The sequence below is a fragment of the Sphaeramia orbicularis genome, chromosome 17 (genome assembly GCF_902148855.1).
Source record: "Sphaeramia orbicularis chromosome 17, fSphaOr1.1, whole genome shotgun sequence".
NCBI lineage: Eukaryota > Metazoa > Chordata > Actinopteri > Kurtiformes > Apogonidae > Sphaeramia > Sphaeramia orbicularis.
The window spans coordinates 36,739,856-36,752,276 of record NC_043973.1 but is presented as its reverse complement, the minus strand read 5'-3'; the positions used below and the strand labels follow the sequence as shown (position 1 = coordinate 36,752,276).

The 12,421-nt window shown below is 33.3% G+C and overlaps 2 protein-coding genes across 5 annotated transcripts in view; both read left to right on the top strand.

The window, feature by feature from the left end:
* The window catches only part of LOC115436747 (SH3-containing GRB2-like protein 3-interacting protein 1), a 51,042-nt gene extending 44,592 nt beyond the window's left edge, over positions 1–6,450 (top strand). For all 3 annotated transcript variants that reach the window (XM_030159667.1, XM_030159666.1, XM_030159668.1), the window contains 3 exons: positions 1,716–1,780; positions 1,921–2,085; positions 4,365–6,450. In XM_030159667.1, coding sequence (XP_030015527.1) covers positions 1,716–1,780; positions 1,921–2,085; positions 4,365–4,387 — 253 coding nt within the window. In that variant the 3' untranslated portion in view covers positions 4,388–6,450. The remainder of the gene's footprint in view (positions 1–1,715; positions 1,781–1,920; positions 2,086–4,364) is intronic.
* A 1,802-nt stretch (positions 6,451–8,252) lies between these two features.
* dynlt5 (dynein light chain Tctex-type family member 5) lies at positions 8,253–12,130 on the top strand. Of its 2 annotated transcripts, none has more exons than XM_030161137.1 (5): positions 8,253–8,311; positions 9,739–9,876; positions 10,255–10,346; positions 11,584–11,708; positions 11,820–12,130. In XM_030161137.1, exons 2-5 carry the CDS (start codon positions 9,764–9,766, stop codon positions 12,021–12,023), a joined length of 534 nt encoding a protein of 177 aa, XP_030016997.1. In that variant the 5' UTR covers positions 8,253–8,311; positions 9,739–9,763; the 3' UTR covers positions 12,024–12,130. The 2 variants fall into 2 exon arrangements, with proteins under 2 accessions (XP_030016997.1, XP_030016996.1); XM_030161136.1 differs by having other exon boundaries at positions 8,256–8,311; positions 9,723–9,876.
* Positions 12,131–12,421: the final 291 nt, after the last annotated feature.

Genomic DNA, 12,421 nt, shown 5'->3' with positions numbered 1-12,421 from the left:
TTATTTACATGTATTGATAGAATTAGTGGATCAACAGTTTAGATCAGTACATGCTATTGGTTGACGGTGACTGTCTGGGTCTTTATGGGTTAAGAAATTACAGGTTGTTCATGGTTGTTCAGTTTATTCACATTATATTTTGAAAGTGCATGAATATGAACGTTTTCATAATGTTATTTTGCTTTTTTTTTTTTTTTTGCACTAAAACAATCAGAAAATTGGATTAATTAACTATAAAACATAGCCCAGATACTAACCCAGATATTGTCAGCCTTTAATAGTGAAACTGTAACTTTAACATCATTAACATGAGCAGAATTAGAGAGAAGAAAGTCAAAGTTCTATAATATTCGCTACTATTACCCACTATTATGTCAAACAGGGTTACTCATGTTTTTATTTACCCACTCCAAACAAATGGAAGGAGCATAAACTACACTGACAGCCTTGTTTCTTTGTTTTGTGACTAAACTTACCCATACAGTGCACCATGTTTAGCTCTACCTTAGATTGTTCCTGTTTCTAATTTTGTATTGTTTAAGCTTTTTGCTGCTTCTTTCATTGATGTATTGCAATCTCACATAGATTCATGTTTATCTTTGAGTTGTTGAAATCAATACATGTTCATTTTTGAGGAAAAGTCCAGTCTTGTGCATTTTCAGTCCTTGTCATTAAACCTCAACCAGAATTAACATCAGAAAATGAACGTAGAAAGAGTTACTACTACTAACTACAAAGAAATGTATCCAAGTAACTGCGAAAAAGTCTTTATTTAACCCTTTTATGCATACTGGTCACTACAGTGGACAGCTATTCAAAACTGTTCTCTTGTATATTCATGGATTTTTTTGTTTCAGTTCCATATCAGCAAACACAGTGGACACCTATGCATCATCACATACACTGCAATTCATACCATTACTGTAACTTTGCTGTTCTTGATAAATCTGATCTGCAGTAACATGTATGAGTATAAATCACTTGCTTGTTATTGTTATTAGACTGTAGGTTTTTTTTTTTTTGCGTATTATCTCCTTAAAGTGAGTAATAACTAATATTAAAGTATGTTAAAATGTGACAAAACATCAGATTAGCAGCATTAAAAAATATATTTCATAGTTTTCATTCAGTATATCAGTAAATGCATGTTTCTTTGCTTCAAAAATTAACCCTTTCATGTATACTGGTCATTACAGTGGACAGCTATTCTACAGCTGTTCTCTTATATATGCATGGATTTTTTTTTTTGTTTGTTTTTGCACATATCTTTATTAAAGTTTTAAGACACTACATATCTTTTCTGACATGAATTAGTAACATTGTGTAGATCTCCCCTGAGCATTCTCTCACCCCCAGAACTACAAGCCCCCCCCCCCCCAGTTTTCATACAATTTATCTGCAAATACATGTTTCTTCATTTCAAAAATTAAATGTAAGGTGTCCAGCTGAATGGACATTTTTGCAACTTCATGTAAAATAGATTCATAAGATCATTTTTATTATTGTTAGTAGCAGTAGTAGTATGTCTTTTTTTTAACTTTATTTTTTGTTTTTATGTAGTTTTTGTTTATTTATTTATTTTTCATAAGAAAATGTTCAATTGTATTGTTTTTTTCATGCCTAAAGAGGAATAAAAACACTCAGGAAAAAAATCTTGATTAAGGTTCTCATAATTCGTGCATGAAAGGGTTAATGTGCTTTTGTTTGTGTTAAAGGAGTCCAGAGCAGCAGACGATACAGTGGAAGATCCCAAGTCTCTCTCATCGGTCTGAAAATGGAGGTAAAACCATCCTCCTTCTCAGACGTTGTTATAAGTGTCCACTCTGTTAGTTTTTACATCAGATTAAATGCACTGAACTCACAGTGAACTAGACCCTCATCCTGTGTGTGTGTGTGTGTGTGTGTGTGTGTGTGTTGCAGGGGTGGGGGCTCTACTGGGCCGGTTCCAGATGACCGAGGGTCCCTGTAAACCGTCCCAGTTGTCCGTCCAGTTCACCAGTGAAGGAACCACTCTGTCAGGCTGCGACATCCAGCTGGTCGGGACAGGATACCGGCTTTCACTGGTCAAGAAGAGATTCGCTGCAGGTCAGGACCAGCGTCAGAAACATTACATTTAATACTTTAGTAGAGATATGCCTGTTTACTCAGATACAAGCCAATGTGACGGCTTTAATGTGTCCAAATTTGTGCATTATTTTGAGTATTTTTTGTTGTTTATTGAATTCTTTTATGTTTATTTTCTTGATTATTTTGTTAACTTTCTTGATTTTTTTGCTTTTTATTATTAATTTTCTGGATTATTTGGTCATTTATGCTACTTTTCATAATTATTTTGTTGTTTTGTTATCAATTTCATTGATTAGTTTGGTTTATTTTTCACATTATTTTGGTCATTTTTGATTATATTCGTCATTACTTTCTTCACTTTTTGCTCATGCTCTTTATTATTTTGGTCACTTCTGCTCATTTACTTACTTATTTTGTCAATTTTCTGGGTAATTCTGTTCATATTTTTGTTTTATTTTCTTGATTGTTTTGGTCATTCACTTGATTATTTCATTCATTTCTAATTCATTCTTGATTAAATGCTTATTTTGCTCATGTTGATTCAATTTTCCACATAATTTTCTTCCTTTTCTTGATTATTTTGTTTATTTTAATTCATTTTCTCCATTAATTTGTTCATTTTTGTTCATTCTCTTACTGTATCTTTTTCATCTTGTTACACCTTGAACAACTGAGGTGTCTCTTCATTTATTTTATTGAGGTGAATATTTATAACCTCTTACAGAGAACACTACTCCTCTGTTTGAATTTCACATATAATTTTATTGATATATATTGCATTATTTTAGTTTATATTGTCAGTTGGCGATGCAATAAAACAGACCAGGGACCCTTTTGGTATCATCATTTTTGACTTATTTTGACAATATGAATGCAGATAAAATCTTTAATTTGCTTTGTTTGTCAGTTTTTTTTCTTTCTTTTTCTGCATTAATATGTTTTTTCCTGTCTGGCTGTTGTGGGATAATGAGGGGACATATCGTATATTTTCATTACTGTCATGTTTTAACCCATAAAGACCCAAACATCCATTACCGACCTAAACCATCTACTGATCTAAACTGTTTAACACCTGTTGATCCACTAATCCTATTAATACATGGAAATAATTGGTGTAAAATACAGATTCTCAGTTATATACCATAATCAGATATGACCCATTTGGATGTTCAGAGGCTTCGTAGTGAACGCAGAAGCACTGTCATCTTCTCCAACATTGATTCACCAGTCAAACCCATGGAGGTGGATCAATGACAGTGGATGGACACACTGGGTTTCTGTTTAGTTAATGATTGATTTTACTGGAAAAGTCACTTTTCCTGCATTTTTTTCTGCTTTTGATATGATAACTCTCAACTCTTAGCTTTTATGAACATCCACATGATCAGTGAATTAAATACAGGAAAATACCTGATGTATACTGATAAAATTGTTAGTTAGTTAGTTTAGTTTTATTTCGAAGACATAGAATCATCAGATAAAGAACCATACAACGTGGTCAAACAAAATTTTTCAAAATACAAAATATGGAGGATTGTTGAGCCGCATTATGTAATAAATTCCCATTATGTAATAAATGTTCAAAATGTAATAAGAATGTCACGTCATCTTGTAATAAAGCCGCATTATGTAATAAACTGACGCATTTTGTAATAAACTACCTCAATGCATTATGTAGTAAATTTTTTCGCATTATGTAGTAAGTTATTACAATTTGAGAAATTTATTACAAAATGCACTTGACACATTTTTATTTTCAGGAAAATGTAATGTGCTAAATTAATCTTTAAACTGTGTGGTTAAAGTTCTGATTCCATTACCTGTAGCTCCTGTGACTAATTTCTTCTAAATTGCTCTGAAATTATATTAATTTGGATTGTTATTACATAATGAACCATGTTATTACATTTTTTTAAAATAAAAATGTGTCAAGTGCATTTTGTAATAAATTTCTCAAATTGTAATAACACTACATAATGTGAAAAAATTTACTATATAATGCGTTGACGTAGTTTATTACAAAATGCGTAAGCTTATTACATAATGCAGCTTTATTACAAGATGACGTGACATTCTTATTACATTTTGAACTTTTATTACATAATGGGAATTTATTACATAATGCGGCTCAACAAGGATACTATTATAACTAAATGGTGATAAATCACTTAAGAAAAGTTAGATACAGAGGAAAGTTCATTTGGGTAGGGACATAAAAGTAGCGCTGGGTCTTTATAGGTTAATGAAAAAACAGGTTCTGCTTGTGATCTAACGTACTTCATTGTTTTGCTTTTCAGGGAAATATTTGGCTGATAACTAGCGGACCTGGTTACGGACAGATCCACCAGAATCACTGGCTTTTGACTGTGAAGACTACGGATCCATCTCATAGTTTAGAAACTTTATCTTGAATTACAGTAATGGCTGAAATGAAGCAGAAGAAAAACGTAACACACACACATACACATACACACAAACAGATGATATTTGACTTTATAACACCATATTCAGTAGACTGACTGCTGCTGAGTTTATGCAAGCAAATACAAAGGATTAGTTTTGTGCACTTGGAACACTTATGGGCTTACTTGGAGTAAAATATAGGGACACCCTCCTTCTTAGTTCTTGTGGATTCATTCGGTGATCCAGCCTTATCCAGAGTTTGTTTTTGTCTAACTTGTTGTCATTGCAAATGCACTGTAAAAGATAATGTGAATAGATTCTATAATATTAAAACAATCTGAAACAAGGTGGAAAAGCATAGAAAATATATATTAAAAAAAAAAAAAAATTAGAATATTGTTGCTTAGCTATGTTTTATGTTTTACTGGTTGTGTCTGATTTACACTGCCACCACGAGCCAGATTTGTGTCCGTTGTATTAATTTCAATATTAAAAGCGATCGGTCAACGCACAGTTTCAATTGACCTGCGGCACTGGACGAACATCAGCACCGTTGGAAAAAAACAAAAACAAAAAAAAAAACACGAAGCTGCTTTTACACTTGCAGCCTTAGCCTTTACTTTGGCGGCATTTTGATGTTAAAAGGGTCATGCAGAAAGTGAGATCCCTAACGGGCATGTGCAATGCTAAGATACATCAAAATATTAGCCACATTGCAGGAACTTTTTAGCGGTACATTTGTGGTGATATGAGCGACGGAAAGTGCTACTTACATTGGAAAAAGTGTCTGAAACGGCCTTAAAAAAAATTAGGATGCATAAAGACGCGAGTGCCATAAAGTGGTGGAAAGGAGCTTTAAGTTTCATAGAAAGAAGAATAGGGCTGATGATTGTAAGAGTTGCCTTGGATGCTGCATGAAAACTTGTCCAGCTTGATGCTTTAGAGAGGATTATTTGAGGGACATCACAAAGAAAATCCCTGCTTTATTTTCTTCCTTTTCCACCGTGTTCAATAAATGTTCTATCGTTTTCTAATAGCAATATTTAAGTGTAAAAAGTGTACATACAAAGCTATGTTTCAAATATTTCTCTGGGCATATGGACGTGTCTGTGATTGTCTCTTAGTTTATTGATGTCAGCTCTCATTATGCATCGGGTTCACCTCATTTTTTTTTTGTTTTTGTTTTTATTTTACATGTGGGTTTCTTGTACTTAAAAAAAAAAAAAAAAAAAAAAAAGGTGTTACTGTTGATGAAAAACTTCAAAACGGTGCCGCATGAAATCTGCATTCGTCCACCACCATTCTTATCAATGCAATACCGACTGATCCATTTTCACTCACTCGTTATACATGTGTCACTGTATTATCACGCTACGAGAGGAGACTTTTTGCCTTCACTTCAACCTCCGATCTCTGTATTTGCTGTTGTCGCACCTTCAGAAGCTCATTGTCAATATATTTGGCATGTTTTCATCATATGACGGTTCCATGCATCGCTGTAAGTGTTGGGTCTCCTGTGTTTGACTTGCACACAAAACACACTTTACATTCATCGTCACCTCACTTAAAATCACATTTTATAGAATGTTTTAAAGTGTCAACTCACAGTTTGGGCCTGGGTGTAATAGTTCATTTAGTTTATTATCAATTCAGAAGGAAAAAAAACCCACTTAATTCTTCTTTCAGGTGCTCAACAGTAATATTCTTGAGTATTTCTGAAAGTTTTTCTGTTGGTAAATGCATACTGTATGTTTTTCTTTGCCTTATTTGTAAGCGTACACTCGTCCTTCAGTATCAGAGGGTTTGTGTAGGTTTATTTTTTCTACAACTTTTTGGTTGTATTCCTTTCACTGCATTAGACACAGAATATGCAAACATGTCATGTAAATTTCCCATCCAAAGATTTTAAGTAAATATATTGAAAAAAATCAATATAATGTAATACCTGTTTTACTTGGTAATAAAGAAGAAATATGAGACGTTTATTCCTTTCTGTCTCTTTTTTTTCCCCCAACAGTATCAACATTTACACTTAAATAATGAGAAATAGTGTTGAATATATTATTTTTGACACTTGTACCACCATATCAACTCAACATAAAGTTATTTTTCTAGAAGATGTGGTTGGATGCTAAAAAAAACAAGCAAACCCTAAGGTTGAAAAACAAGCACGACATTTATATTTAGCATTTTAATGTAGTGCTACTGTTATTAGTGCTGAAAAGGCTGAAAAACAATTATTTCTAATGTAGTGGGATAACGATAATACACCTTTCTAAAGTGTTTAAGTGCTTAAAAAGTCAAAACACACAGTATTAAGGGATTATGATGATTACAGGATGCAACTGTCATGACCTTGCAATGCTTATGCAACATTTAACATTCCAAAGATACTCAATGAAAACATACAGTAAAACTGATATTTAAATTATTGATTATAGCAGCATTTCAGCGCTTTACTCATACTCTATAACACGCATTGAATATGTTTTATCTGACCTCTGCAGCATATATAGAGTACATACAAAATAAAAATGTTTATATGATTGTAATTTATATAACTGTAAATATTTAGTCATTAATTTCTGTAATTTAATTTTTTTATGAAGCTTATAGGCTTTGTTTTGTCTTTCATTAAAATTTTTATTGTTTTTAAAGTAAATGGACTCCTTTTTTTATTGAACCAATGAAAAATATAAACTCTCAATGAGGATAGTCATACAGTAATACAAATGAAAATAAGTATTAAAAAGATAAAGAAGTATAAAAGTCATGCGGATATATACATATAGGCAAGAGTAAAATTTACGTTCAAATACAATACAGTGCAAATAATTAGGCTTTTTAAATTCACGTACTGGAGCAGACATGCAGCAGAGAAGACTTTTTGAATTAAAATAATAAATAACAAGCAATGTTCTGGCTTATTTTTATTGCAGTTTTGTTTTTTTCTATTTTTTTAGGGACAAGGCAAACATTTTAAATTCATTGGTGAGTCCAGAAAAGGAGGGCTTGTTATTTCTCCATGTCGCACAGTGGGTATGATACTTACTGAATAATAAAATTAAGTTGATGATATCTGAATCAGATGAGGCCAAATTATCCATATAAAAAATAAAATGATATAGTTCAAAACATGGAACATTATTAATTTTTAGTGAAATCCATTTTTTTTTTTTTTTATGTCTGACCAAAAACAGTGTGATACAAGGCAAAGGACAAATAAATGTTCTAGTTATTTATTTTTTAAATTGATTTATTTCGAATATGAATATGATACAGCTCCCTGATTACTACTATCTGACTTCTTTGCACAACATAATATAGAAATGAAAATTCAAGGAAGCATGAAATAATAATACACCCAAAAAGAAAAGGGGAAAAAAATGAACTCCTGGCGATGCCACATTGAAATGTGGATGGAATAATGCAACAAACTTGCCAAACTGAGAGCATTTTTCCTTATATGTTTTAAAGTATGCACTAGAATTTTAGGTGATAATAGGCCAACATTATATTTATAAGAGATGGCTTGTACAGTAGTTATAATCATAAACAGAGTAAAAACAAAGATAAGAAATAAACATATATCTGTGGTTATATTTGTCACAATTTGGGTAAAATTGCTATTTAATTAAACAACATTTATTTATTTATTTATTTATTTATTTATTTATTTATTTATTAGGGGTGTTTTGTTTTTGTTTTTGTTTTTTTGTTTTTTTTTACTGTGGACTGTGTACCTCATTTAGCCCCTCCCAGTGAACGGCTACAGTTGCCATGGCGACACCAAGCTCTCTGACCAGCTATTTCCTGTTGAGTCAGAAACACCGTGAAACCGGTAAAACATTTCACTTTTACTGACAAAATATCTGTAGTTATTTATGTAAAGTTGTCCAGTTAATTGAAACAAGAAATAAATTCACGAACTAACGTCACTATTCTCACCGGAAATGTTGGTACAGTTTAGCAAATGACATTATTTAGCTAGTGCTAACTACTTATAACTTTACTCTGCTGTTAGTTTAGCTAATATGAGTAGTTTAGCTAATAATAGAAGTAGTTTAGCTAATATGAGAAGTAGTTTAGCTAATATGAGAAGTAGTTTAGCTAATATGACAAGTAGTTTACCGGGTGGGGAAGCAAAATTTACAATGAACATTTAGTTGTTTTTTCTCAGCAGGCACTACGTCAATTGCTTTGAAACCAAACATATATTGATGTCATAATCATACCTAACACTATTATCCATACCTTTTCAGAAACGTTTGCCCATGTGAGTAATCAGGAAAGCAAACGTCAAAGAGTGTGTGATTTGCTGAATGCACTCGTCACACCAAAGGAGATTTCAAAATAGTTGGAGTGTCCATAAAGACTGTTTATAATGTAAAGAAGAGAATGACTATGAGCAAAACTATTAGGAGAAAGTCTGGAAGTGGAGGAAGCAACAAAAAACGTACCAAAGCTTTTATTAAAGCTCTCAAATCCAAAATCCTAAAGGATCCAACCAAATCCATGAGAAAAATGGCAATTGAACTTGAGGTAGACAACAAGACCGTTAGAAATGCAGTAAAATATGATTTGAAGATTTAAATTCTCATGACTTTTAATAAACTAATTGGTCATACACTGTCTTTCAGTCCCTGCCTCAAAATATTGTAAATTTTGCTTCCCCACCCTGTAGGTAATATGAGAAGTAGTTTAGCTAATATGACAAGTAGTTTAGCTAATAATAGAAGTAGTTTAGCTAAAATGACAAGTAGTTTAGGTAATAATAGAAGTAGTTTAGGTAATAATAGAAGTAGTTTAGGCAATATGACAAGTAGTTTAGCTAATAACAGAAGTAGTTTAGCTAATAATAGAAGTAGTTTAGGTAATAATAGAAGTAGTTTAGGCAATATGACAAGTAGTTTAGCTAATATGAGAAGTAGTTTAGCTAATAATAGAGGTAGTTTAGCTAATAATAGAAGTAGTTTAGCTAATATGACAAGTAGTTTAGCTAATAATAGAGGTAGTTTAGCTAATATGACAAGTAGTTTAGCTAATAATAGAAGTAGTTTAGCTAATATGACAAGTAGTTTAGCTAATAATAGAAGTAGTTTAGCTAATATGACAAGTAGTTTAGCTAATAATAGAAGTAGTTTAGCTAACATCAGAAGGGGTGTATTCCTGTGAAGAGGTTGTCATCATAAAGGATAAATTTAAAGTAAAGTGAAATTAAAGCTGATTAAGCTGTCATTTGAATATTGAAGGTTCCATCCACTAAAGCTATCTTGAGGAAGGTGAACCTGTGATGTCCGCTCTGCCTAAAGACAAACCCCAAAGAAAAGAGAAGAGGATGGGTAAGGCACCCTCAGAAGGAGGCCATGGGCATAAAGCCAAAGATGTGACCAGCAGGCCCAAAGAGTGAGTCACTTTTCATCTTTTATGATTGTTTTAGTCGTCAGTGTGGATTTCGGGGTCAAGCTGTGGATTGATCCTCCCTCAGTATTTAGATGATGTGTGTTTGTCCCTTCAGATGAGCAGACAGGGTCAACCTTAATGCGTCCCCACCAGTGTTCAGCTGAACATGCACCCATGATTGTAGTCTTTGTAGTCTTCTCACTGTTATTAGTCAGTATCATTAATATCAGATCTTACTGGTTATATTGGAATAATTTAACTGATTATTTCAATTGAATTACTCTTTTAAGTCAGAAAACTGCTTGTTGAGAAGCAATGAACTACCATATTAGTAGTATATCATTTTTACATCATTTTCTTGATGCTGATCTCGTCTTTCAGCTCAATAAGCACTGTGTCGTACATGGACGAACTAGGACACCATGATGACAACCCTCGAATGGCTGTAGCAATGGAGAACACCTACCGGATGGGTGAGAGAAATGTATTCCACAATAGTAGATGTGTGCCCTTAAATGCAGTTTTAATTACTTAGAGACTATCTTACTTTGTTATTGGATGTAAGAGTGTTATTACCATTAATATTACTGCAGCCTAAAGTGGACTGAATCACTTATTAATACTTGCTGTTGAGATGTACAGCTTTAAGTTTATGTAAACAAAAAACAGCATCATGTTTTGTTTGGCAAGAAGGATGAGGACTATCATTTTATTTGTCTTTTTATTTTCCCCACCATCAAATTAAAGTGGATACTAGAGATGCTGCAAATATTTGATTAATTGTGTAGCTGTTAAATATTAACCCTTTCATGCATAGTGGTCACTACAGCGGATTTTTCTCCAGCTGTTCTCTTGTATGTTCATGGGTTTTGTTGTTTTAGTTCCATATCAGCCAACACAGTGGACACTTCCGCATCATCTCATACAATGCAATTCATATGGTTAATGTAACTTTGCTGTTCATGATCTGCAGTGACATGTTCTAGTGTAAATCAGTTGCTAATTGTTATTAGACTGTAATTAACAGGTATTTTTTTTGAAAAAAGTTTTTTTTTTTTTTGCATATTATCTCCATGAAGTGAATAATAACTAGCATTAGAGTATGTTCAAATGTGAGAAAACATCTGATTAGCAGCATTAATAATGTTTTTATTGCATAGTTTTCCATACCATTTTCTGATATTAGGTTTTAAATACATGTTTCTTTGCTTCAAAAATTAAATACATGGTATCCAGCTGAGTGAACATTTTTGTAACTTTTTATTTAAAAAAATCAATTGCATTGTTGTTTTTATGTCTAAAGAGGAATAAAAACACTCTGGAAAATATCTTGACTAAGGTTCATTCATAATTCATGCATGAAAGGGTTAAATTAACATTTAAATTGCCAGCAATTTTTTTTAACTGTTCATCTGTCAAATAGTCAAAACTTTGTCTTTCTCAAATGTAAATATTTTTGGTTTCTTTCCTCTTCTATGACCATTAATTCAGTGCATTTTGGTTACCACCCACTCGAGACATCTGAGATTATCCTGAGTTTTTGGAAACTTGACATTTTTCTCCATTTTCAGACGTTTTATAAACAGAACAACTTGTCAATCAGTCAAAAAATTATTCACAAATAATCAAAATTTTTTTACACACCTACTGCCAAACCAACTGCTTATAACCCATTAAGTCATGGTGTTAAAATCCTTCTTTTTGACACAGGACCCGATAAGCGCTTCTCAGTTCCTGCTCTGACAGCCATACTGAAGGATGTGCTGACCAGTTACCTCCAAGAGGAGAAATATGAAGCTGAGTGGGCTCGACAGATGACAAAAACACTATGTGAGGTGAGGAAAAATGGAACCAAAACTTTAGGAAAAGGTTGTGAACACCACTCCATTTCTGTGCCTTAGGATCTGGAATCGACTAATTGTGAGTCTTCGGGTTTTCCTTCACAGGTGATACGAGCCCGTGTGAAGGAGCTCGGGATTCCACGCTATAAGACGGTCATCCTGGTTCACATCGGTCAGCTCACCGGGCAGGGGATGCAAATCAGCAGCCGTTGTCTGTGGGATGCAGCGAATGATACCTTTGCCTCTTATTCTTTGAAAAACAGCTCGTTGTTTGGTGTTGCAAATGTTTTCTGTGTTTATTTTGAGTAAATCCAACAAGACAAATGGACTCAAGAGACTTAAAATAGTTTCTAATGGTCATGAAAAAGAGTCATTTATTACTTTTACCAAGGATGTTACATGATCACTAGGTCTGTCTGCCTGTCTGTCTGTCTGTCTGTCTGTCTGTCTGTCTGTCTGTCTGTCTGTCTGTCTGTCTGTCTGTCTGTCTGTCTGTCGGTCGGTCTGTCTGTCTGTCTGTCTGTCTCAGTAGGATTATACAGAAACCACTGCACTGATTTTCATAAGGGTAGGAGATGGGCCAAGGATGGAAAACTGTCTGCTGTCGTAATCGGACTGATAATTAAACATGTACCATAAACTGTTTGTGGTTAACTAATGTTGTGGAACAAGAGGAGTGGACTGTTGGCCATGGTGGAGGCCTACGC